Source organism: Aulonocara sp. 'chitande type north' Nkhata Bay, linkage group LG20 (assembly GCF_057382095.1).
Source record: "Aulonocara sp. 'chitande type north' Nkhata Bay isolate Kocher_YH1m ecotype deep benthic linkage group LG20, A_spYH_male_GT1.1, whole genome shotgun sequence".
Classification (NCBI taxonomy): Eukaryota; Metazoa; Chordata; class Actinopteri; order Cichliformes; family Cichlidae; genus Aulonocara; species Aulonocara sp. 'chitande type north' Nkhata Bay.
In genome coordinates this window covers 37,873,339-37,897,720 of record NC_141363.1, presented here as the reverse complement: position 1 = coordinate 37,897,720, position 24,382 = coordinate 37,873,339, and the positions used below count along the sequence as shown (strand labels likewise).

The following is a 24,382-nucleotide window of genomic DNA, read 5'->3' as shown; positions in this document are numbered from 1 at the left end:
TTGGTATCCTTCTGTGTATTTAAGCCTTGCGTCTGCCTCTGTTAGTTGCTGGTTTGTCTGCGTTATATGGTGTTTAGCTCTGTGGACAAATTAATTAATTTGTTATTGGAGCATGAGGGGAAAGAATTTCGCTAAGCTGTGGCTAACCGGCTACAGCGATTGGTTTCTGGTCTCCCCTGGCTCACTTCACCTGCTCGCACCGAATTTCTTCTGATCAAGCTTCACCTTCACCCCCGGCTGCTACCACCCACCCAGCAACTAATGCTTCGCTGCCCGGCCCATCGGCCCAGCCTTTGAAAGGGAAACGGTGCTTACGCCGTCAACGCCTCTGACCACAGTCGGACCTCGGGATATCAGAGCGGCCGACTGTGGTGATTAAAGAGGACAATATTACTGGTTTGACCTTTGGGACTTTTTCTTCTGGGGTTGTTCGGGGTGTGTTGATGAGAGCTAATATGCGTAGCTTATCTACCTTCATAGTATGTGACCTCTCCCAGGTTGGTATTTTTAAGACTTCTGAGAAAACAAAGGGCTGTGTTTCTTCTGCTTCTTCTGAGCCTGGATTAACTCTCTCTGAGTCTGTTAACCCCGTATCAGCTATCCCAGAGTGTGCTAAAGCTGTGGCTTTCAACCCAGAGACAATTAACCCCAGCTCTGATGATACTAAGACTGTTTTGTTTTCCAAGCTGCCACCTCAAGAGACTGTTCAGTGTGCACCCGAATGTTTCATTTCTTGGACTACTGACACTCATTCAAAGACATTAAGTGGTAATGTTGCAGTAATTGAAATGTTCTCCAGGGCCTCCCCAGAGGCTGAGTTTCCTCCCTCAGTTGCCTGTGGACCCCTAGAGACTAAAAAGTCAGCATTGCCCGAGTCACCTGCCCAGCTGCCACTATCTCAGTCTCCAGTGTCCCGCTACCTGTAGCTCAGTCTCCAGTGTCCCCACTACCTGTAGCTCAGTCTCCAGTGTCCCCGCTACCTGTAGCTCAGTCTCCAGTGTCCCCGCTACCTGTAGCTCAGTCTTTGGTTCTGTCAGCCACTTAACAATCCATCATCTCTATTCAGGGAGATAATCTCATTCCCAACCAGGGTGTTTCTCGTAACTTAGCTGCTTTAGGTGCAGTTATTCACTCCAGGGTCTCCCCAGAGGCTAGGTCTCAGTCCCCAGCTGATTCTGGCCTCCTGGAGGTTAAGCAGTCCCCTAAGAACTGCACCATGTCAGCGCTGCCTGGGCTGAGCCAGGCCCCTGCGCAGCTCAAGTTACCTTTGTGTCAGCCAGAGGTCCCCGCACCTGCTGGTTCTGATCTGTCTTTGATAGGGGTCTCTGCGCCTGCTAGTTCTCATCCGTCCTCGCTAGAGGTCTCTGTGCCTGCTGGTCCTGTGTCTGTCTTTGCTGGAGGGTCCAGGGGCCCGTTCAGCAGTCTGTCTCAGCTGGAGGGTCCCAGGGGCCTCTACGGTTGCTACACCACCGTCTGATCCAGCTCGGCCTGTACCACCTCGCCTTCACCGGCCGCTTTCCTGGCCTCTAGCTGGACGTGATCGCCATCGAGGCCGGCCCCCTGAAGGAGCCTTCCGTGTGGCCGGCCTCCGGACGTGCTCTGTCGCCACATCTGCCTTCCGTGTGGCCGGCCTCCGGACGTGCTCTGTCGCCATCACTGCCGCGCGTTCGGAATAGAATAGAATAGCTCTTTATTGTCATTGTTACAAAAACAATGGAAAGCAGTTTGGCATCTGTGTGTGTGTGTTAAGTACACAATAGCATAAGTATTTACACAATAACACAAACAAATTTACATTTACACAAGAAAGATATGTACAAGTTATACATACACCTGTATATATACAGATACATCCATGCATACATACATATATAAATATATACATACATATATGCATGCGTACTTTATATTTCCACATACACGCTTGCATATATATACACACACATCAGTGATATTGCATATTGAGTGTGTGTGTGTGTGTGTGTGTGGGGGGGGGGGGGGGTTGATATTGCACATTGTTGCAACTATATTAAATAGTGTTATAATAAATACAGTTTAATGCAACCAACATTCCTACCTCCTTAAAGTGTACATAGAAATACAGTTTATAAATAGGGTCCATGGGTGTTGGCAGTGCAGTTATCCTCCAATCAGGGTTGAGGTAGGGCATGTTTGAAAGCTTGTGGGTAAAAACTTCTATTAAGTCTGTTTGTCTTCGTCTTGATGGACCTGTAGCGTTTACCAGAGGGAAGGGGGGGAAAAGTGAGTGTCCAGGGTGCGAGGGGTCCTTGATGATGATGCTGGCTTTTTGTTGAAGTCTGCCAGTATAAATGTCTTTGAGGGGGGTTTAGTGAGTTGCCCGCCCTGCTGCCCTCACCACCCGCTGCAGTTTCCTCTTGTGCCTCCGCCGTGCAGCAGTTCAACCAGAGAGTGCAGCAGTAAGTCAGGCTCTCGATGGTGGAGGGGTAGAAGTTTACTAGCAGTCTCTGGGGTAACAGCCTTTGTTGTGCTTTCCCTACCTGGTGGAAATGTTTGTGGACCAGGTAAGGTCAGCCGAGATGTGGACTCTGAGGAACTTAAAGCTTTCTACCCTTTCTACCTCCTCCCCACCAATGTAGAGGGTAGACCAATAAACCTCAGAGCTCTACTTAGGTTTGGAGGTCAAAAGCAGTTTTTGTATCACCATGCACTAATTTATTTCATTATATTAATACAGGTCCTGCTTTTTACTTTCATTCTTTGAATGCTTTTCTGAGCCTGTACGTTCACTTTTATTTGAGTCAATAGGTTCAATAAGTACTTTTACTTTTACCTGAGTATTTTTAACAAGTATCTGGTGTTCTATGTCAGTAAACAGTGTCTATACTTTTGCCACCTGCACTGATTTCATGATTTATTTCATGTATTTATGAAATGAACACTAAGAACTTGTTCTATTTAGTCCTAATTCAGACCAACACTAGCCACATGAAAACAACAATAAATCTACAGTATTCACATAATTCAGACTATGGATAGATTCACAGCTAAGTTTAAAACTTACCATGATCTCCATTGAGGTCCATCGTGATGTACCCCAGTACATGGACATGCCTTGGTTGATCACATAGGTCATTGCTCTTACTGTCTCTACCAAAACAAAAATATGTAAAGTTTCAACAACAAACTTTAAGATTGCTTTTTGAAGAAAACAGAGCAAACAAAGCTCAGGTAAGATGAAATAGTATTTATGCTTGTCCTTGTCTATATTTATTAAGGCCTAGGATTTAGTAAGCTGCTACATCAACCTACTGACATACCAGGCTAGATTGTTCACTTATCCAGCACTTATTCATATCAAATAGAAAATTATACTGGAGGCATTTTTCAGGATTCAGTATCTTGCGAAAGGACACTTTGACATGTAGACAAGTAGAGTACTGAGCCAACAACCATCCAATTCACTCTACCTCTGGAACCACAGCTGCCCAAGTATAAAATAGATCATTCTACTGGATAAACCCAGGTGGAGCAAAACAATTTTTCAAATTTCTCCTACCCACCTACGCCCCAAGGTATAAAGCAACATTCAATAAAATCACAAAGCTGTATCCTATCACAAGAACAATCAATCCATAGTCAGAAATGATGATGATGATAATAATAATAATAATAATAATAATAATAATATCTCCAAAAGTTGATTCTGTTCATCTGGACGTAGCGTTTCGTGGGAGAAACGTTTCGTCACTCATCCAAGTGACTTCTTCAGTCTCAGCTGACTGCAGGTTTCCCCAAATCTTATAAACAGTAAATTTGCATAATGACTGAAACGAGGCCACTGAAGGAACAATGGACTGGGAGATCAGTTCCTTAATCATAATTATGAAAATTCTCATGACCATTGATCAACAACCACTGACCAAAACCCACTGATCAAAGACCACTGATCAATGGCCATACCATCCACAGAGAGTTGGGGAATGGCTGCAATCACAGCATTGTAAGATGGCGAAAGATGTACCCTTAGGCCCCCTCCTCGATTCAGAGATGGTCTTTCCCTTTTCACGTAAATGAAAAGTTTCTGGCTTCGATCCTCAACTCGCTGGTGGGCAGCTCTGAACACCACATCCAGAACACCCTGGATTTTGTTGAGAAGGTGAGAGATGTCATTATGGAGGCAGATGAAACCATGGTCTCATACGACGTTACATCTCTCTTCACTTGCATCCCAGTCACAGAAGCGTTGGAGGATTACAGGATGACACCAACCTCAGCAACAGGACCACTCTCAGCATCGACCAAGTGTATTTGCTTTTGGAACTGTGTCTTCATTCCAAAACCAAAACCAGTAGAGTAGCATAATTGGGAGAAAACAGGCCAGATTTTGGCTTAAAATTTTATAGCTTGACCTTCCCATCACCATCCTGAGAAGAAGCTCAAAGGACAGTTAATTTCCTGATGAAGACCAACAGAACATCGTGGACTTGATAAGAATTTACAAGCAGCCAAAAGACAGTGCAACTGTTAACACTGAAACCAAACTGACGGGACCAGCAGCATGGAAGGAACCACGAGATGGAAACATGCACTGTAAATTACAGGCTGGGCAGTTGGACAGTGGGATAATGAGCTGTGGAAAGCACTGGACATTGATTGTCAGATTTGCCATGCTTGGAGTAATCTTGAAAGCGACGACTGAAAGGATCAACAGAGAAGAAGAAACCGCGTGATGAAACATGCACGGTGGACTGTGATATTTTGCCAGGCTGGAACTTAATCCAAAAGGAAAATACTGAAGAGAAACAGAGAGGAAACGGACTGTGTTTGCTGGAGAATTCAAGACAACAAAAGGACACTGAGAGAAGAGGACGGGGACCAGTGAGAGGTGAAGCCGGACGAGTTCGACTGTGAGAACACAGGGTATAATTGGACTGAAATTGAAGCCTGAACTCATGATGGTGTTTAGAGATGTCCACCAGAAAACTAAAGAGGTAAACAAAAAGAAGGTAAAATAAAGAGTGAAAACAACTGACAATTACATCAATGAATAGAAAACACACATACACAAAGTGTTACATGTGAAATTATTTCTGGAAAGAATCAGAAGTGAGATAGTTTTGAATTAAGAAATCAGTGAAAAGATGCATGAATTAAACCTGATTATAACATACAGAGGCAATGAAGAAAGCAGCTTACACTCACTGAACATTAACATACATAGGAAAAGCAATGAAGACCTGCTTACACTTATACACATAACATAAGTTGGTATTTCTGACCAGAGAGGGGGAAACGGGTAGTTTAAGTACTCATGATAATAATGAAAATGTCTTAGTTGTGTTTCTTCAGGGGCGAAACAGACCTGGATCAATTTTCCACGTGCAGCGGTCGGAAGAAAGTTATAGGTCAACATGACTGGATATGTCAAGGCAAGTTTCTGGTTGAATTGTTCACAGCGCCATGTCTCCATAAACCTGACAAGTGGGCCCTAACTTGTGTCTGAGGACCAGGAATGCTGTTAATAAGGTGGGAACTTAAAATTTGGGTTAGCAAATTTGGGAAAGAAAACTGACTGCTTAAGCGGCGAATTGTGCAGGAGTCTGAAACACTGCAAAAGCAACATATGCAAATTCACATACACAAGCAGAAAATGCATTAACCTTACAAGGACAAGCTCGTGGAGATTAATGCATAGACATTGATTAAACCTGGCTGAGAACACAAACATACGCAATGAAGAACAGCTTGCTATTTGTATGAGTGATAGAATGGTGTGAATGTTTAATAAAATACATTTGAGTTTGAAGTTGAGGAATAACTCAAAGAAGCTATATGACAAAGGGAGTGAGTTATGGAAAAAGAAAAAGTGATTAAAGTAGTTTTAAAAAAGTGACTTAGGAGTGCCCTGGTACTGAGTGATCAACACTAGTGATCACTGTAGAAAGAAATAAAATAATTTAATAAGTTGGTAATGTTTAAACATATGTTTCTTTTGTTACGGCAACTTCTTGAGATATGACTCAGTATGCAAATTAGCTGGAGTGAGTGGTGACGAAGGAGTTTCCTGTGTGTGTGACTGAGGCTTTCAGGAGAGGAAGCATAGCAGACAGAAGAGGAGTGCAGATTTGGATAGGAAATTTATAGTTTAGTGATTATATGTTGTTGTAAGGGGGTTATGTCTTATGTTGAATCTAAGTATGCTAAAGTGCATAAAGGGGGTGATTGTTGTGTGCAAATTGTGTGGTTTTAACAAGACTTTCGGTGTATTGAGGAGGTGAAATTATGTGGTGGCAATACTTGTGTGTTTAAGGTTTTTGAGGTTGTTGTGGTGATGGGTTGATTCTGTGAGTGAGGTTCGGGTTGTTGTTGTTTTTGTTTTTAATAGAGGGAGTTTTAGTAAACATGGACATGTCTAAGAGGGGCCTATTATTTTTGTAACAGTGCACTTAGAGAAAACCTGTCAGGTGATTTTGTTTGTGTTTTCATGAGCTAATAATCAGCTCTCTTTTTCTCATTTTTGTTCTAAGCAGGCCTGCAACAGTGAATAACAGCGCTGACAAATTCTCGGGAAGAGCAAATATAAGGTGGGCTTTCCAGATTACAACTGGCTGAGGAGAAAGCTACCTGTGGGGACCTGATGAGGTCGTAAGTCCCTGTCTAAAAGGATTGTAGCGAGTCAATCCAGTCCAAAAGCATAAGAAATATTTTCCTATGGAAAATAGAACACATAAATGAGCTCATTTTGCTGAGGGTGGAGAATCTGATCACTTGCGCGGGAGGCTCCACTATTAGCAAAAAATATGGTGTGAATGCATGTGAGTGAATGTGTGACTGGATGAAGGTGGGGATGAATAAATGTGGACAAACAATTTGCTTTTACCAGAGAAAATTTCTGTTTTATTGACTGGGGTTAGATTATGGGATTATAGTATATTGTTGGGAGAATGCCAAATGCTAAAGGGGAAATGTTTTTTGATGTAACTCATGTTACCATTAATTGAAGAAACACATGACTGATAAACTCTTCTGTTTTAAGTTTATTTTTATGACATAGATTGAATCATGAGTGGGGAAAACTGAGTATTTTTAGTTTTGTGTCGAAATAAAGGGGGAATTTAATAATTTAATTGTTTAATAATTTAGGATCATTTTAGGACTTTTTGGGGTTTTTGATCATTTGGATATGGTAAAACTGAAACTGTTATTTTTATGTTAAGGTTAAAGGATTAAAGTGAACTGAATCCTGTTTAGTAGATACAATGCCAGTGTTTTTAAAGCTGTATACAAATCTTAAAGGGAAATTGTGGGACACGTTGACAAAAAGATATGCTTTGGGGAAAATTAGTGAGGGTTGTAGGAGTAGAACAGGTTTGATTTCTTTTTTGATTTCTAGAAGTAGTGGTTATAATGTAGGCTTACATACAGATATTACATAGATTTATTTTTAGGATAAAGGGGAGAGCTTATAAGTAGAAATGATTTTTTATACATATTGCATTTTGTGCCTTTAAAGGAGTTGTGGCTCAATTCGTCTCTTGAGGGTCACGAGCCTTTGGCTAGCGCTATGATTAGCCAATCTACTGTGAGGATGATATGAGTTATTGAAGGATTGCACACGCTTACAGACACAGAGTCCAGAAACACACATGACAGTATTGATTCCAGGCAAAAGGCCTCAAATTCATTTAGCTGAACTTAAAGACGGACCAAAGAGGAAGGAAAGCATATATTTTGGTTACGTCTGATAAACTAGAATTAGAAGGTATTGTTACATTAAAATGAGCAAAATGAAATAAAAAGGCTATACCAAAAACAGGTTATAACATAGGAAATGTGAGGTTTTAAAATGAAGTTAGTGTTAATACACAGGAGTGGTTTCTAGGCAGCATTTAGCTATGATGAAATGCATGCAGGAGTAATTGCTTATATGCTTAAACTTAATTGATTAAAGTGGTTGTTTTCTTTTGGATCTTTTAGTAGAATAGGCGTTTATAATGATTTTCTTGTTAAAAAGGTGACTTTAGATTAGAATAGAGGAACTTGCAGCAGCGACAGTTTGTGTACAGGATGTGATGATCAGATAAGGGAAAATAGAGCGAGCAACCGGACGTTTAAGAGTTTTAAAGTGATGAGTAACGCTGAAGAATATATATAAATACAAGTCAATAAGTTAAGAACATAATTAGGATCATGCTTTTGATTAAAGAGTCCCAAATAGGATAAGTTAGGGAGGTGCAGGAAAAGGTGTTTTGTTTCCTTTGCAGAAGATCTCTGGACTCAATAAGCAAACAGAAGAAGACACTCTGCCTGCTGGTTGCAGTTAGAAAAATATATGGAGTTCTTAAAATGCAAAAATGAAGATAAAAGGGACAACTTCCCCTCCCAAAAGTCAAAACTTTTTCCCAAGTACAACCCTGACTTCCTGAAGTATGGGTTTGTGAAGAGAGGAAACGCGGCGTACCCATGAGCCCAATGTGTGGAGTGTAGACTAATGCTATCCAACAAAGCACTGAAGTCTTCAAAATTAAAATGGCATCTCAAAACCAAACATCCCACGCTCTCAAGAAAGCCAGTGGAATATTTCAAGAGAAAAGAAAATGCAACTAAATTCAGTTTCATTTATTTAGCGCCAAATCATAACAACAATCACCTCAAGGCACTTTATATTGTAAGGACTGCAGATACAGAAACGGTCTGTTGTGTCACTCACTCACTGCTTTAAAAGCTAGCTACCTCAAATCCAGACTTGTGGCACAGAGTAAAAAGTCTTTCATTATAGCAGAGGAGCTGATTTTGCCTGCTGCTGTACAAATGTGTCGTAAGATGATCGGAGAGGCTGCTACAAAGAACCTATTGACCATCCCACTCTCAGACGACACTGTGAGCCACCATATCATGGACATGACCTTACCGAACGCGATGGAGGCGAATAGAGCGTCAGGTTTACACGTAAAGTAAATGGAAAAGCGCGATGACCCGCGATTGCGGCTCCCGTGAAAATTCGGAAGCAGATTTGCGTCGCGAAAACGCCCGAAAAGCGCGTCAGTCTAGCGCGTTTGGAGCGTTTGACTCGCGAAAAAAACCAAGCGCGTGAGTTTTTGTGTTGCATTTTGTGCATACGCGCGTTACGCGTCTACCGCTGGAGTTGGGAAAATCTGAACTCCAGCGTCAAATCGCGCCGCGACAACCAATCAGGAGCCTGGTGACGTGGCTGTTACTTACTAGGTCAAAGGGGCAGATCCAGCCAAAGCCCGTGCCCATTCTTCAATGGAGGGAAGGCTAATCAACGCTGTAGCAAACAACCCGGAGCCGTACGACACCAGCTGCTTTCTGTACCGAGACAGGAATATAAAGGACGAGCTTGGAGGAAGATATGTAAAGAGATCGGGCAACCTGGTAAGTTCATTCATTTCTCTTTTGAAAGTTTTCGCTGACCCGGGGAAGCCGCACAAAAGCTGGCAAGCTACCGCTATTTTCCCACTGACGTACAAATACCGTTCTGCTTTTATGCATGTTGTCATATAGGAATATACAGAGGTGTGGACTCGAGTCACATGACTTGGACTCGAGTCAGACTCGAGTCATTAATTTTATGACTTTAGACTTGACTTGAAAAAATGTTCTAAGACTTGTGACTTGACTTGGACTTTTACACCAATGACCTGGGACTTGAATTGGACTTGAACCGGTTTACTTGAAAAGACTTGATATTTCACCCCAAATATAAAATTTAACATGCATATTATATAGAGATTGAAAATGTGACGTCATTCAGGGGTAAAACCGCAAAGGATTCTGGGAACTCGTGGCAAGAGGTACTAGCGCACGCAGGCTTTCAATTGAAATCAGTCACACAGCGATAAAAAGAAACACAAAAATGTCAAGAAGCTGTTGTATTATTAACTGCAATAGCCGGTCGCATGACAGCCACGGGAAGCCGACAGGTAAAGAGATCGGTTGTTATCGGATCACGTCGTTGAAGAGAAATTTTTCGAGCCATGTTTCCAAAGTAACAAACAGGTAACGGATGGCCTGGATTGCAGCCATTCAAAGATCAAATATAACGTCCCAGAACACTCCAGCTCACAGGTTAGTCTGCTCCAAGCATTTCCACAAAGGCAAGTCTTCTGTTGTAGTTAATACGTCATTTTCATAACATAATTGGTGATACAGGTTACAAGCACGTCTGACGCTGAACAGAAATTGTAGCGCTATGCTCCTTTGTTTATTGTGCATAAATAGTGAATTGTCCTGACACAATATTGCGTTTCGCTTCTGTTATTATGGTACATTGACAAAAACACATACTTTTATTCACAGGATAAAACAGTTTTTTTGTATCACCAATTGCCCAGTACGATTACAGCATACAATATTATTGTCACTGCTACATTTCTGTGATGCTACCAGAAATCATTTCCACTACTAATTAATTACCATTGAGCTCAAAGGTTATATTAATAAACTGTTAACGAATGTGTATTTATGAAGACAATTTGTGAGACTGGTAAACTTATGATAGGTACGATGGTCTTTCGTTCTACACGGTGCGTTTCAAGGTCCTGCACCCATCCGTCGGTAAACTGTACCTGGGCTTGTTGCAGTGACCGGAAGTTACTAAACTTCATGAGTATATGCACACACTCCAAGAAGCGTATAATTATAAATATGCATATAAATATGCTACGATGAGATAGCTGACTTCATCTAACTAGCATATTGTCATGGTTCTGGGTCCGTTGGACCCAGTATTTTGAGTTCATTATGTTTTGGTACTTTTGCATCATGGATTTTCCTTTATGTTTCTCTGGTACTTGGTGTTTCAGTTATCTTGGTGTTTTTCTATATTATGATTTATGATCTGATGCTGTTGTGATTATGATTATCATTTAGTAGCCTTTGGTCAGTGTCAAGTCTGTCTCTGTCTAGTCTGTGTCTTAGTAAAGTGTGTTTTGTTTCCTGTTTTACTTTGAAGGTTCTTGTTCCTGTCTGATGTTAGTATGTGCAGCTTTGTTCCCCCTGTCTCGTTAGCCCTGATCTCTCCCAGCTGTGTCTCCCTCCTGTTGCCGATTTCCCCGTTACTACCCTGTGTATATAAGCCCTGTGTTTTCCCATGCTCAGTGTCGCGTGGTACCATCAGTTTATGCCTGTGTGTTCTTGGTCTCAGTGTTCCGTCCTCACTTCATGTTTGTTTTCCTGCCAGCAATAAAGCTGAGGTTTTTTGAGTTACATTCCATTTTCCGAGTCCTGCATTTGGATCCTCATCTCTGCCTGCCCGCACACAGAGCCCTGACAGAACGACGCGACCAGTAATGGATCCAGCGGACTCACCGTGGAAGCGCAGCTCCCGTTTTGACGGGACTCGGCTAGCGCTTGGAGGGCCTCCGTGCTGCCGTTCCTCGCTGGCAGCCTACCCTTCGGCCCACTCGTCTGCTTCCTCCCCGCAGACGCCCAGGTCTCGCAGAAAACGCTCCAGCCGGTCCCGGGAGGATTACTACGAGCCTGCAAGCAATCAGCTCACGCCTGCACAAGCCTTTTACAAGATGTTAGGGATTATTATCGTGCCACCTGACTCACCCAGCATTTCCACATCACAGCAGGAGCAGCCACAGCAGAGTCCTCCCTCGTCACATTCCGCCAGCGCCGCTCCCTCTTCAACAGGGAGGCAGCGAACACGCAGCCAGCACTCACAGCTCCAGCAGGAGCCTGGGATTCAGCTCAAACAACCGCCTAGGGTGAGTGACAGAGTCTCCCTTCATTCGCCTTTTTTGTCAAGGGATAGACAGACTGTTTCCCCCAAAGCTGCGAACGCCAGCTACATGAACACTACAGCTCATGTTTCTCCGGTTCGGGAAAATAAAAGTTTTCGTTTTAAGAATGACTATTTTCCCATTGGTTCAGAAGACTGTGCGCCTGATGTTTTTTCAGATCCAGGAGTTAAGACTGTTCCGTCTGGATCTGTTTATTCTGGAGCTATGTTTATTCAGTCAGCTGCCCATCCGCTTTCAGCTCAGTCCCCTGCTCAGCAGCCATCTGTAGCTCAGTCTCCAGTGTCCCCTGCTCAGCAGCCGTCTGTAGCTCAGTCTCCAGTGTCCCCTGCTCGGCAGCCACCTGTAGCTCAGTCTCCAGTGTCCCCTGCTCGGCAGCCACCTGTAGCTCAGTCTCCAGTGTCACCTGCTCGGAAGCCGCCTGTAGCCCAGTCACCAACTCCACCACCACCACTTTCGCCTCAAGCTCAGTTAGCCGCCCGGCCTCAAGCTCAGTTAGCCGCCCGGCCTCAAGCTCAGTTAGCCGCCCGGCCTCAAGCTCAGTTAGCCGCCCGGCCTCAAGCTCAGTTAGCCGCCCGGCCTCAAGCTCAGTCTCCAATTCCACCACCGTCGTCATCCCAACCATTGTTTCAGTCACCCTCAGTTCAGCCTCCTGTTCAGCAGCCGCTAGCCCTGCACCCTGTGTCACTTGCTACCCCGGTACAACAAGCTCAGTCAAATCAATCTAAAAGGAACTGTGTTTCATCAGTTTGTTCTAAGCAGAGCAACAAACCTCATGATAATGTAATCATTCCTAAAAAGCTGGCCAGTTCAGAGACTGTGACGCGCTCCAGGGCCTCCCCAGAGACTGAGTTTCAGCCCTCAGCCTACTCTGGACCCCTGGAGGCTAGGAACCCAGCTGAGGACTGCACCCGGCTGTCACTGCCTGAGCAGAGTCAATGCTCTGGGCGGCTGAAGTCTGCTATGTGTTTGCCAGAGGCCCGTGCGCCTGCTGGTCCTGTTCTGTCCCTGCCAGAGGCCCGTGCGCCTGCTGGTCCTGTTCTGTCCCTGCCAGAGGCCCGTGCGCCTGCTGGTTTTGTCCTGTGTGTTCCAGGGGCCCCTGTGCCCACTGGTCCTGAGACTGTTCTCGCTGGAGGGCCCGAGGAGCCCGTCCAGCCTCCTTCCTCGTCAGCTGGGGGGCCCGAGGAGCCCGTCCAGCCACCAGCTGCTCCACCAGCAGCCTCATCCACGCTTGCAGCAGCAGTTTCATCCATGCCGGCGCCTGCTGCAGCGCCTCCGTCTCCAGCTTCCACGCCGCCGCTAGCTGCAGCCTCCGTGTCTTCATCCACGCCAGCTGCAGCCTCCGTGTCTTCATCCACGCCAGCTGCAGCAGCCTCCGTGTCTTCATCCACGCCAGCTGCAGCCTCCGTGTCTCCACCCATGCCGTCGCCTGGCTCGGCTCCGGCTTCAGCATCACCCACGCCTGGTCCGGCTCCGGCTTCAGCATCACCCACGCCTGGTCCGGCTCCGGCTTCAGCATCACCCACGCCGGCTCCGGCTTCATCTTCGCCTGGTCCGGCTCCGGCTTCATCTTCGCCTGGTCCGGCTCCGGCTTCAGCTTCATTTGCTTCGCCGGGTCCGGCTTCGGCCTCAGCTTCATTTGCTTCGCCGGGTCCGGCTTCGGCTTTATTTGCTTCGCCGGGTCCAGCCTCCGCATCCGCTTCAGCGTCGTCTGGTCCAGCTCCCGCGTCCTCATCCTCGTCTGGTCCAGCTCCCGCATCACCAGCTTCGTTTGGCCCAGCCTCTGCCTCATCTGATCCAACCTCCGCTTCGCCTGGGGCTGCAGGGGCCACGCAGCCTTCGGGTCCCCTCCTACCGCCTCCACATTGTCGGTCATCTGCCAGGCCGCTTGTTGGGCATCATCCGGACTTCTGTTTCCGCCACTGCCTTCCGCGTGGCCGGCCTCCAGGCTTGCATTCCCGCCGCCGTTGCCGTCCGCACGGTCGGCCCCCAGAACTGCTTCCTCGCCGCTGTTGCCGTCCGCACGGTCGGCCCCCAGAACTGCTTCCTCGCCGCCGTTGCCGTCCGCACGGTCGGCCCCCAGAACTGCTTCCTCGCCGCCGTTGCCGTCCGCACGGTCGGCCTCCAGAAGAGTTTGCCCGCCGTCGCCGTGTGCACGGTCTGCCTCCAGAACTGTTCGCACGTCGCCACCGTTGCCGTGTGCACGGTCGGCCCCCTGGACTTTTTGTAGACTCTTGGTGAGCTCTGGTTTCGTTTTGTTTTTGATATGCTTTCCTGCGTTTTTTGGACTCTGGTGCTCCTTGTTTTTTTGCTTGGGCTCTGTCCCTCCATCCTGGACCCCCTCCGCCCGCCCTGGCCTGGTGCTTTGTTGTGCTTTTTTTTTGTTTGGGGCTGTTGGGAGTCAGCCCTTAGAGGGGGGGTACTGTCACGGTTCTGGGTCCGTTGGACCCAGTATTTTGAGTTCATTATGTTTTGGTACTTTTGCATCATGGATTTTCCTTTATGTTTCTCTGGTACTTGGTGTTTCAGTTATCTTGGTGTTTTTCTATATTATGATTTATGATCTGATGCTGTTGTGATTATGATTATCATTTAGTAGCCTTTGGTCAGTGTCAAGTCTGTCTCTGTCTAGTCTGTGTCTTAGTAAAGTGTGTTTTGTTTCCTGTTTTACTTTGAAGGTTCTTGTTCCTGTCTGATGTTAGTATGTGCAGCTTTGTTCCCCCTGTCTCGTTAGCCCTGATCTCTCCCAGCTGTGTCTCCCTCCTGTTGCCGATTTCCCCGTCACTACCCTGTGTATATAAGCCCTGTGTTTTCCCATGCTCAGTGTCGCGTGGTACCATCAGTTTATGCCTGTGTGTTCTTGGTCTCAGTGTTCCGTCCTCACTTCATGTTTGTTTTCCTGCCAGCAATAAAGCTGAGGTTTTTTGAGTTACATTCCATTTTCCGAGTCCTGCATTTGGATCCTCATCTCTGCCTGCCCGCACACAGAGCCCTGACACAAATGTTGTCCAGGCTACGTTGGTGATGCAGTTTTTTTTAATGTGTATGATATTTTTGTCATGCGCTTTTAAAGCCGGTCCTACAACCGCATCCAAGAATAACATGCAGCTTATCTCAGAACTGTCGGTGAAAATTATTCTTGGAGCTAGGTTTAATTGAGCTGCATTTTAAAGAGGTGCAATTTCACAATTTGTGTATATTTTCTAAGTTCACTATTTTGTCATGTGTTGAGAAAAACACAGATTTAAAAATTACATGGTCTAATATTTACATTTAGCATATAACTGCAACATGCTTTTTTTCGGTTTTTTTTTTTTTTTTTTTTTTTTTTTTAAGATTCGAAAGGACTTGAAATTCAAAATTTCAGACTTGTGACTTTACTCGGACTTTTACACCAGTGACTTGAGACTCGACTCTGACTTGCCTGACATTACTTGAGACTTGACTTGAGACTTGAGGATAAAGACTTGAGACTTACTTGAGACTTGCAAAACAATGACTTGGTCCCACCTCTGGGAATATATTTTGTTTATTAATAAACAGCACACAGTGGTCCCACTGTTCATCCGTCACTGCTTCGCTTTTTCGCTGATTTTCTTTTTCTTTTCTTTTTTTGCACCGTACAGCATTGCATTCTGCAGCCTGATTGACAAATCTCCTCCGTGTCGTGTCTCCTGCGCTTGCCAAATTTATCATGTTTGGTTTTGATAACTATCACGTCCAATAGAAAAAACAGCACAAAAATACCCATAACTATGAGCCTCATTCGGAAATAGACACCTGCACGGCGAGGGAAAAAGGCGCACGAAAGTGGCAGGCAGATGAAGACAAACCGCGGCATAAAAATACTTTTACGTTTTGCAATCTACAGAGGTTCGCACTTTGAGAATCAATTGTGAGAACTGTGACCAATGTTCATGTGTGTGGGGAAAACGGTGTATAAAGTGCGTGACCAGGGGCTAGTTATTCTGAGAACCCCTGCTGCAATAAATGAGGGACCACTGTATACACTTTCTCTATGATTATTGTATTCAACCTGTTAACATTTAATACTGTATTGATAGAGCCAACTGATTCTGCAGCAGAGCAGTTGCTTCTCCTGGCTCCCTGAGCTCCTGCTGCTGCACCACAGGTATGTACAGCAAGCACTGATACCTTTTTAGTCGGTGGGATTCCCTTGTGATCACCTTTACTAAATATCTACAACCAATCTGATTATATCCTGTTTTTGTTTTTCAATGTTGAAATTAAAATCTAGTAGCAGCCTTCTCATTTCTTTGTGTTTTGTGCTGTTTTACAGGCCCACAGAGGGGGACGGGTCCCAGGACGGTCCATCGGCGGTGGAGCTGGCCATCCTGGAGTCCCTGAAGAGGCCACACCAGTCTCCAATGGAGCATTTCCTCCTCAGCCTTGTTCCTGCTTTCGAGAGCAGCTGGGTCCTTTTTATTCCTGTCTCTCTGTAAATACTTATATTTTATATATTTATGTTTAATGTTTTTCTGTTTGAGAATTCTAATATTATTTCAAATAAATTTTTATAATGACTAATGTCTCAGTTCTACTACACAGCAAATGTTGGCACACGACTTGACACATGTAGAATTTATTTCATATTATACTAATGACAAAATATACTAATACAGTGGGATGCAAAAGTTTGGGCAACCTTGTTAATAGACATTATTTTCCTGTATAAATCGTTGGTTGTTACAATAAAAAATGTCAGTTAAATATATCATACAGGAGACACACAGTGATATTTGAGAAGTGAAAAGAAGTTTACTGGATTTACAAAAAGTGTGCAATAATTGTTTAAACAAAATCAAGCAGGTGCATAAATTTGCGCACGACAAAAAAGAAATGAAATAAATATTTAGTGTATATCAATGTGTGTCTCCTATATGATATATGGGGTGCCTTTGTCTGGACGTGCTTCCCATCCAGAGCTGCACAGCACACAGGGAAGTTCCAGCGCTCCTGGAATCCCTCTGTGATGGACCGCCAGTCTCCAGGTGATGGCACAGCCATGAAGTCGTCCACTAGACAGTCCCAGATGGCCGTCGCTACCTGGGGAGTGATCTGGGTCACCGTGGACACACCGACTCTGTAACTGAATGCTTGGTCCTGAAGGAGTCCCCGGTGACAAGGAACCTGGACAAAATTGTTCAAAAATAGTATTATGTGTACTGCAGTTACAAAATACATTATTCAAATTCCAAAATACTTTTGTGATGTCAGATTTAAATCACAAAACTTAAAACTTACATAAAACATTTTGTAATTATAAGGATAATTACAAAATGTTTATTAGATAATATCTAAAACAGTTGTGTTTTGTTTTAACTTTAACATATCATAATTTGATTGGTAGCAACTTTTACAACTACAGTGTGCCAATCACTCATAATTCCTAAACATGTCAATCAGGTAGGAATGAAGTAAGACATTAATAGAAATAAAGAGTTGTATGTTGACATGTAGCCCTTTCCTTGCTTAAATCATTAATATTTTTGAAAAATTAATCTGTGATAAGACATAGCTTATCAAGATAGAACCATGTAACTAAAGATGAACCAAACTGTTCAGTTTTATCTAACTCTGTTTTAATAAAGGCTGGTGACCCCTGTTATAGAGTCTGACAGCTGCAGGGATTATATACAAATATTCAACTATCCCAGAATTAAACCAGGTCTAAATAAAAAGGAGTGAGTATTACTACAAAGGTTAACTCAGTGGTCCTAATGCTACAGTTTGATATCAGCAAACACCGAGTGCATACATTGATAGGACACCACAGCCATGCTATCATTGCAAACACTGATAACAGCATAAATCGAATTAAATCAGCACTTGATGAGACCTTCTGAGTCGTCTCCGTACCACAGTTCGCTATCAGTAAACACCGACGGCATTCATTGATAGCATAGCACATCCATGTTAGCAGTCTATAAACGATAGTTTAGCATATTAGCACAGGTATCAATAAAGGACTACCGTATTAAACACTTTTACTGACCTCAGGCAGACGGACAGGCGCTCTGCAGGTGGGATTGAGCGCCTGTAGTTGGTGTCTAGGCGGGCGATGCTTGGACCAACGCGGGACAGCAGGTCCTCAAACTGGGCGAGGGAAAGTAAATAGAGAAGGGAGACTCTCTCTTCAAACGCTAGCTCGACAGCTGCCATCTAGCAAACATACCGGTCTGGCACAACTTCCTCTCACATCCCTCCCACATTTCCGGTTCACACGCGTCAAAATATGCAATTTTGAGGCGCGATTGGATTTTTCTTGGACACGCATAGAGGTGCGAATGTGCACGCGTCAAATTAGGGGCGTTTGGGGCGTTTTGTTCGCATCCATCGCGTTCGGTGTGAACACACCGTTAGACATACAGCATTAGCTTCTGGAAAGAATAAAAAGTAGTCAATTTTTCAATTTTTTTCTCAATTTTTCCGAATGGTGCATTGCTGTTGGGAGTTTCTTCCTTATCGCTGGGAGAGCTGTGTTTTTGAGAGCTACCAACACGAGCTACGGCTCAGGAATGTTTCCGCTGCATTGACAACTACTTCTCTAACAATGACCTGGACTGGCAGAACTGTGGTGGGCTGTCAGTAATGGTGCAGCTTCAATGACTGGCAGGCATCATGGCATCACAAGGCAGATTGGATTCGGGAGACAGACACTATCTCTACTTTTAAGATTAGGCTTAAAACTTTCCTTTTTGCTAAAGCATATAGTTAGGGCTGGACCAGGTGGCCCTGAATCCTCCCTTAGTTATTCTGTGATAGACGTAGGCTGCTGGGGATTCCCATGATGCATTGACTTTTTCCTTTCCAGTCACCTTTCTCACTCACTATGTATTAATAGACCTCTCTGCATTGAATCATATCTGTTATTAATCTATGTCTGCATGTTTTTATCCTGTTTTCCTTCTCTCACCCCAACCGGTCGCAGCAGATGGCCGCCCCTCCCTGAGCCTGGTTCTGCCGGAGGTTTCTTCCTGTTAAAAGGGAGTGTTTCCTTCCCACTGTCACCAAAGTGCTTGCTCATAGGGGGTCATATGATTGTTGGGTTTGTCTCTGTATCTACTGTACAATATGAAGCGTCTTGAGGCGACCTTTGTTGTGATTTGGCACTATATAAATAAAATTGAATTGAATTGAATAGATTCTTGATATTGCACCAGAAGCTAAATGGACCCACTGTTTTCTCCACCGTGAAAGTAGGGCTGGGTATCGTCACTGATTTCTAGAATGGATTCAATTCCGATTCATATGGTCCCAAATTGATTTGATCCACGATTCGATTCAATTCTATTTGAATCAGGGAAATTTTGCCTCAGACAGTCAGAAGTATTATAATTCTAATCACGCATCAGTACATTTCCATATTTTTATATCTATAAAAAGAAAGCTAACACTTGCAAGACTTTATCAAAGGTGTAAGCATCACAGCAGATGCCTTTGTGTCAAAGTAACTGAGGATAAAACACAGAAAAACATGAAGGAAATTTTCCTGGCCTGGGATTTTATAGCAGATAACCTTAAAAATATTCTGCAGTAGATCAAAAACGAAATAAAAACCATTAGTCAACATATGAACATTACCTGATGCTGCTGAAGTGCTGCAGATCAAAGTCACAGAGGTTTTATTAGAGACACAGCTAAGCGTTTTGCAATTTTGCATAATTTTAAAAAGTTTGAATTTGTTCAGTAGCCTATTGAACAGCAGAAATGAGGCTTTCTTTTGGAAGTAAGTGAAAGGAAAAAAACAGCGGCCGACAGCGCTGTAAACAACTTGTGCGTAATAAGAAAGCGAATAATACAGAAAAAAGAGATTTTAGACGGGAAACTGTTCTTGAAGTACAGAGAGAGAGAGAGAGAGAGAGAGAGAGCTCTGCAAGAAGTGTGGTTTTTATCGTGGTGAAAGCAACACAGCAAAAGTAAAAGGGAATTGATGATGATATTTATGTGAAGCGTAGTTTGGATCTTCTTTTGCTGCTGGTTCAGTCAATATTGTTTGGAGAGAGATAAAACCTGCAGCTTCAGAATCTAGTGCCAAAAGGATGTAAACACATAGCGCGGACCCGCCGAAACATCAGAATCAGTGAGCTGTTGGCTTTCAGCCCCGACCCTGTCCGTGCCGTCGGGACAGAAAGGCGACATCTCACTGATTCTGATCCGTCGGCAGGTCCGCGTTTTGTGTTAACGTCTTTGTGCAGAATCCGTGTCTGCTCTCATTTACTGTTTTAGCTGTTTGGTGGTTGTTAAAATTTTGTGAGGTTTAACCTGAGATTCTGGCGTTTCGGGCAAAATAAATTTATATTAAAAAAACGATTCAGGATTTTAATGAATCGATATCATGTTATCCAAGCTAGAATTGATTTTAATCGATAAATCGATAATCAAAACCCACCCCTCGTAAAAGCCTTGCAGCAAAAAAGAAGATGTCACCAGAGTTGCATGAGGTGACGGATGCATTTTCTGTGGATCCCACTGAAAATTATGGAATTCCAGCTTCAGGAAGTTCCCACTGACAGCACTTTAAAGTTCCATTGGGGCGAACTAAACCTGGGCTCCTTCTGGATTGCTGTCTTAAAGAAGTACCTATGTCTGACACTGAGAGCTCATAAAACTTGTTTTTCCATTCACAACTACATATCTGTGTGAATCAAAATTTTTCATTGTGGCCACAACCAAGATCAAAGCCCGGAGCAGACTCAGAGTAACACTAGAAGGTACTCTGAGCTTCACCCAGACTAGATCTGATCGTTAGTGATGTGCGGATCGATCCTGAAATATTGATTCCTCTGATACCAATCATTTATGTTCTAGAATTGATTCTCACATTAAAATATCGATATTTTAGTAATTTAGGGTAAATTTGTAGTTTATCATTAACAGGAACACAGTGGAAAGAAACTATAACATTCAGATTGTCTACATTCAAAGGAACTACTCCTTCTTCCGCCTTTCATAGTCATGTGCGAAATACGGCTGTATAAAAGTCTCGCAGCCCCTTAGCGTGCACACTCACAACAATGGCTGAGCGTAATTGGAGTCATGTGCGGACGTATTTTACCTCCACAAACAGCTGAGACGTAGTTTGCAATACATGTGGCAAAAAAGTGAGGTGTTGTGGCCCTACTTGCCAACCTTGAGACCTCAGAATTAGAGAGACGTTCAAAATACATTTTACAGTGTTTATTTATCGGGTAAAATATGTTAAATGTCACCGTTATTATTGGCCGACCTGGAAACAGCGCGGGTGTCCAAATTCAGAGGCTGCTTCCACCTGATGACCCGGCCTTCGCGGTCTAAAGAAAGCCGGGTAGTACGTCACAAGCTCCCTCGGTGGAGTGAAACTCTGCCGTCTGCTCCTTGCTATCTAAAATATAACAGGGCGCTGACGTAAACTCTCGACCATCTCACACTTTTACGTTTAATTAGTTTTCTGTTTGACGTTTATTCAGCTGTGTGAAAACCTCGGAGGAACCATCCTAAATGTATTAAATGTAATTTAATAAAGTTTAATTTAATTGAATCTAATCTAATAACGCAGCCAAACCGATTTACTCACGAACAAATAAAACACTGAAAAGGCCAAACAATAACATTTTGAAGTTATCAAAGTCAATGGTCAATAGTCAATGGTAACTTTATTGTCCCTGATGGGAAATTGATTTGCAGTATGTCAAAACAAACAACAAACATACAACCAACACATCACGTACACTCATTAAAAAAATACTATAATATAATATAAGCCTGATAAAACAACCTAGATATTCCATCGAAAAAAGTGCAATGTGCAATGGCAACAACACTTACAATTTAGTGTTTAGTGACTTATATATCATGTTTAATCCGAGTAATGAAAGACCACGGGGGTTTGAAAACGATGTGTCGATCGCCTCAGATATTTGAAGTTTACACAGCTACATTCTCACTTGAAAATATGTTAAAAGTTTTTTTGCGACCCAGAAAGAGAAATAAGAGTAATATTAAAACTAAGTAGCTGCCGCCATTGGTGGAAACTGGAATTGGCTGGGCCGCGCTATGAATTCTGCAACATGGTTTTTCAACTTTGTTGTCCAGGTGGAAAATCAAGAGAAATTTGGGAGAATGGTGGCTCCGGGAGATTTTCGGGGGGGGACACTGAAATTCGGGATTCTCCTGGAAAAATCAGCAGGGTTGGCATGTATGGTTGTGGCAACATCACTAACCTTGTCAAACACCTCACAGTAAATCATATCACAGAATATGACGAGCGTATGTTGAGGCGAACTGAAGAGGAGGACAGGGACAGGTGCTGCTAGGGCGAGACAGACGTCTCTCACGGAGTTCTTTAGTGCTGCAGGCAGGCAAGGTGTTCAAAATGCGCACAACTTCCGTTTTTTTATTTCTATATGATGAACTCTGCATTATTAAGTGATAAGAACAAGTAATCTGATGTCCTGTAATCATTATGATGCTATAATTTGAGATACAATAAATAAAATTAGTTTTTGTACAAAGTATCGGTATCGGATCAGTATTGTCGATACCACCCTGAATATTACTTGGTATCGGAAAGGAAATCAGTGGTATCGCACATCACTACTTATCGTGTCTCAGAGGCAGGCTCAAATGTTTCTTTAGGAGGTGAATATTAAAGAGCAGTTACAGCTTGTCAAAAAATGGACTGTTGTGAATGTTTATTGTTGTTCATTTGTCTCAAATATAAAGAGTAACTTCTGGTTCTGCCAATGAAAAAAAGGTGTACTGCTGAAGCATCTTTTAGATTCACTCACAGATTATAAGGCTATAATTCATTTGCACTTTATTTACATTTTATAACAGTTTATTTATTCATTTACTTAGAAAATTATTTTGAATGTATTTATTTTATCAACACATTATTTATCCAATTTCTATTTTTGCCTTGTCTCTTTTAATGTATACTTCATTGATCCCCGTGGGTGAAGCACTGGCAGCCACTGGGCGCCCGGGGAGCAGTGTGTAGGGACGGTACCTTGCTCAAGGTAGCCAGTCAGTGGATTTGAACCCTTGACCTTCTGATCATGGGGCCACCACTCTACCTACCGAGCTATCCTTGACCCTATAAAACTGGAGATGCTGGGGATTGAACCCAGGACCTCATACATGCAAAGCATGCGCTCTATATCTGACCTTTGTAAGTGAATATCAAAAGAATGGTATAAAATGCTATATGGGCAAGCAGACAAACAATGATGACGTTTATTTAAATAAGGGCTATAACACTAGCCCTGTAGTGGGTAGGAGGATTAGTATCCACATACCTTCAATAGGTGTATTGGGATCTGGTCGATTCGCAAAAACGATGTCTACATACTCCAGCTGAAGCCTGTCAAGTGATGCTTTCAGACCTGTTTTATAAAGAGAAGTTTGTGTATATAAATGGTAAATGGCCTGTATTAGTATATTGCTTTACTTAGTCCCTATGAACCCCAAAGCGCTTTACACTACATCCAGTCATCCACCCATTCACACACTGGTGATGGCAAGCTACATTGTAGCCACAGCTGCCTTGGGGTGCACTGACAGAGGCGAGGCTGTCGGGCCCTCTGACCACCACCAGTAGGCAAAGGGTGAAGTGTCTTGCCCAAGGACACAATGACCGAGACTGTCGGAGCCAGGGCTCGAACCGGCAACCTTCCGATTACAAGACGAACTGCCAACTCTTGAGCCACGATCAATAGCCTGGTTGCAATGACATTTTTTAACTGTATGTTTAAGCTTGTAACAGACATTCATGCAATATAATGAAGTAAATGCAGAATAAACACAATGAATGTATGCTTAAATTCAAAGAGAATTTGAATAGTTTTCTTCAGGCTTTTAACACAGGTTCTCTCCTGTGAAATACAAAACCTATATACTGTACTAATAGGTAAGTATACACTCATATATAATATACAGGGTAGGCCATTTATATGGAAACACCGTAATAACATGGGAATGGTTGGTGATATTAAAGTCCTGTTTGTGGCACATTAGTATATGTGAGGGGGAAAACTTCTTAAGATGGGTGGTGACCATGGTGGCCATTTAGAAGTCGGCCATCTTGGACATAACTTTTGTTTTTTTCAATAGGAAGAGGGCCATGTGACACATCAAACTTATTGGTAATGTCACCAGAAAAACAATGGTGTGCTTGGTTTCAACATAACTTTATTCTTCCATGAGATATTTACAAGTTTCTCTTTGTTCACAGCCATTGACATGTCGAAGAGGATAAAATGTGAGGAGCGGATGGAAATTGTGTTGATATCTGGTGAACGCAGTAACTGGGTCATTGCAGCAGATTTCAATGCAAGCAGTGTTGGGTAAGTTATACATTTTTTTAAAGATGGAGACTCTACAGTATGCAGCAGTAGCATGTCTTCCACAATGTAGCCTGCAAACTTTTTCAAGCTCACCTTCAGACGCTTTCTGTGCTGCTGAAGTAAAATCAAGTTTTGCCTGCTTAGCTGGAGTTGCCGCGGTGTTATCCATGGATGATGAACAAGGATCACTCAGAAGTGTTCGTCTATGCTCTCATTTCAGAAAAGTGAAGAGACAGGAATATGTCAGTTTCATAAAACAGCCACACGCTTCAGCCGAGTCCGACA

General features: G+C 43.4%; 2 protein-coding genes across 3 annotated transcripts in view; both read right to left on the bottom strand.

Annotated features, from left to right (window-relative positions):
- The window catches only part of LOC147306245 (voltage-gated potassium channel subunit beta-2-like), a 253,214-nt gene that overhangs the window by 76,126 nt on the left and 152,706 nt on the right, over positions 1-24,382 (bottom strand). For both annotated transcript variants that reach the window (XM_086277816.1, XM_086277817.1), the window contains 2 exons: positions 23,051-23,137; positions 3,044-3,129 (listed from right to left, as the gene is read on the bottom strand). In XM_086277816.1, coding sequence (XP_086133942.1) covers positions 3,044-3,129; positions 23,051-23,137 — 173 coding nt within the window. The remainder of the gene's footprint in view (positions 1-3,043; positions 3,130-23,050; positions 23,138-24,382) is intronic.
- On the bottom strand, positions 10,644-17,983 carry LOC147306248 (uncharacterized). Its single transcript, XM_086277885.1, has 2 exons — positions 17,947-17,983; positions 10,644-14,141 (listed from the first exon to the last, which is right to left on the bottom strand). The coding sequence occupies exons 1-2, from the start codon at positions 17,981-17,983 to the stop codon at positions 12,712-12,714; spliced, it is 1,467 nt and encodes a 488-aa protein (XP_086134011.1). The 3' UTR covers positions 10,644-12,711.

Excerpts from the sequence above, each read along its gene's own strand:
- LOC147306248 (XM_086277885.1), bottom strand. The coding sequence starts at position 17,983 with ATGTGGGAGGGATGTGAGAGGAAGTTGTGCCAGACCG. Across the intron at positions 14,142-17,946 it reads GAGGAAGTTGTGCCAGACCG|CCCCAAACAAAAAAAAAGCA; the intron begins GTATGTTTGCTA and ends GACTCCCAACAG.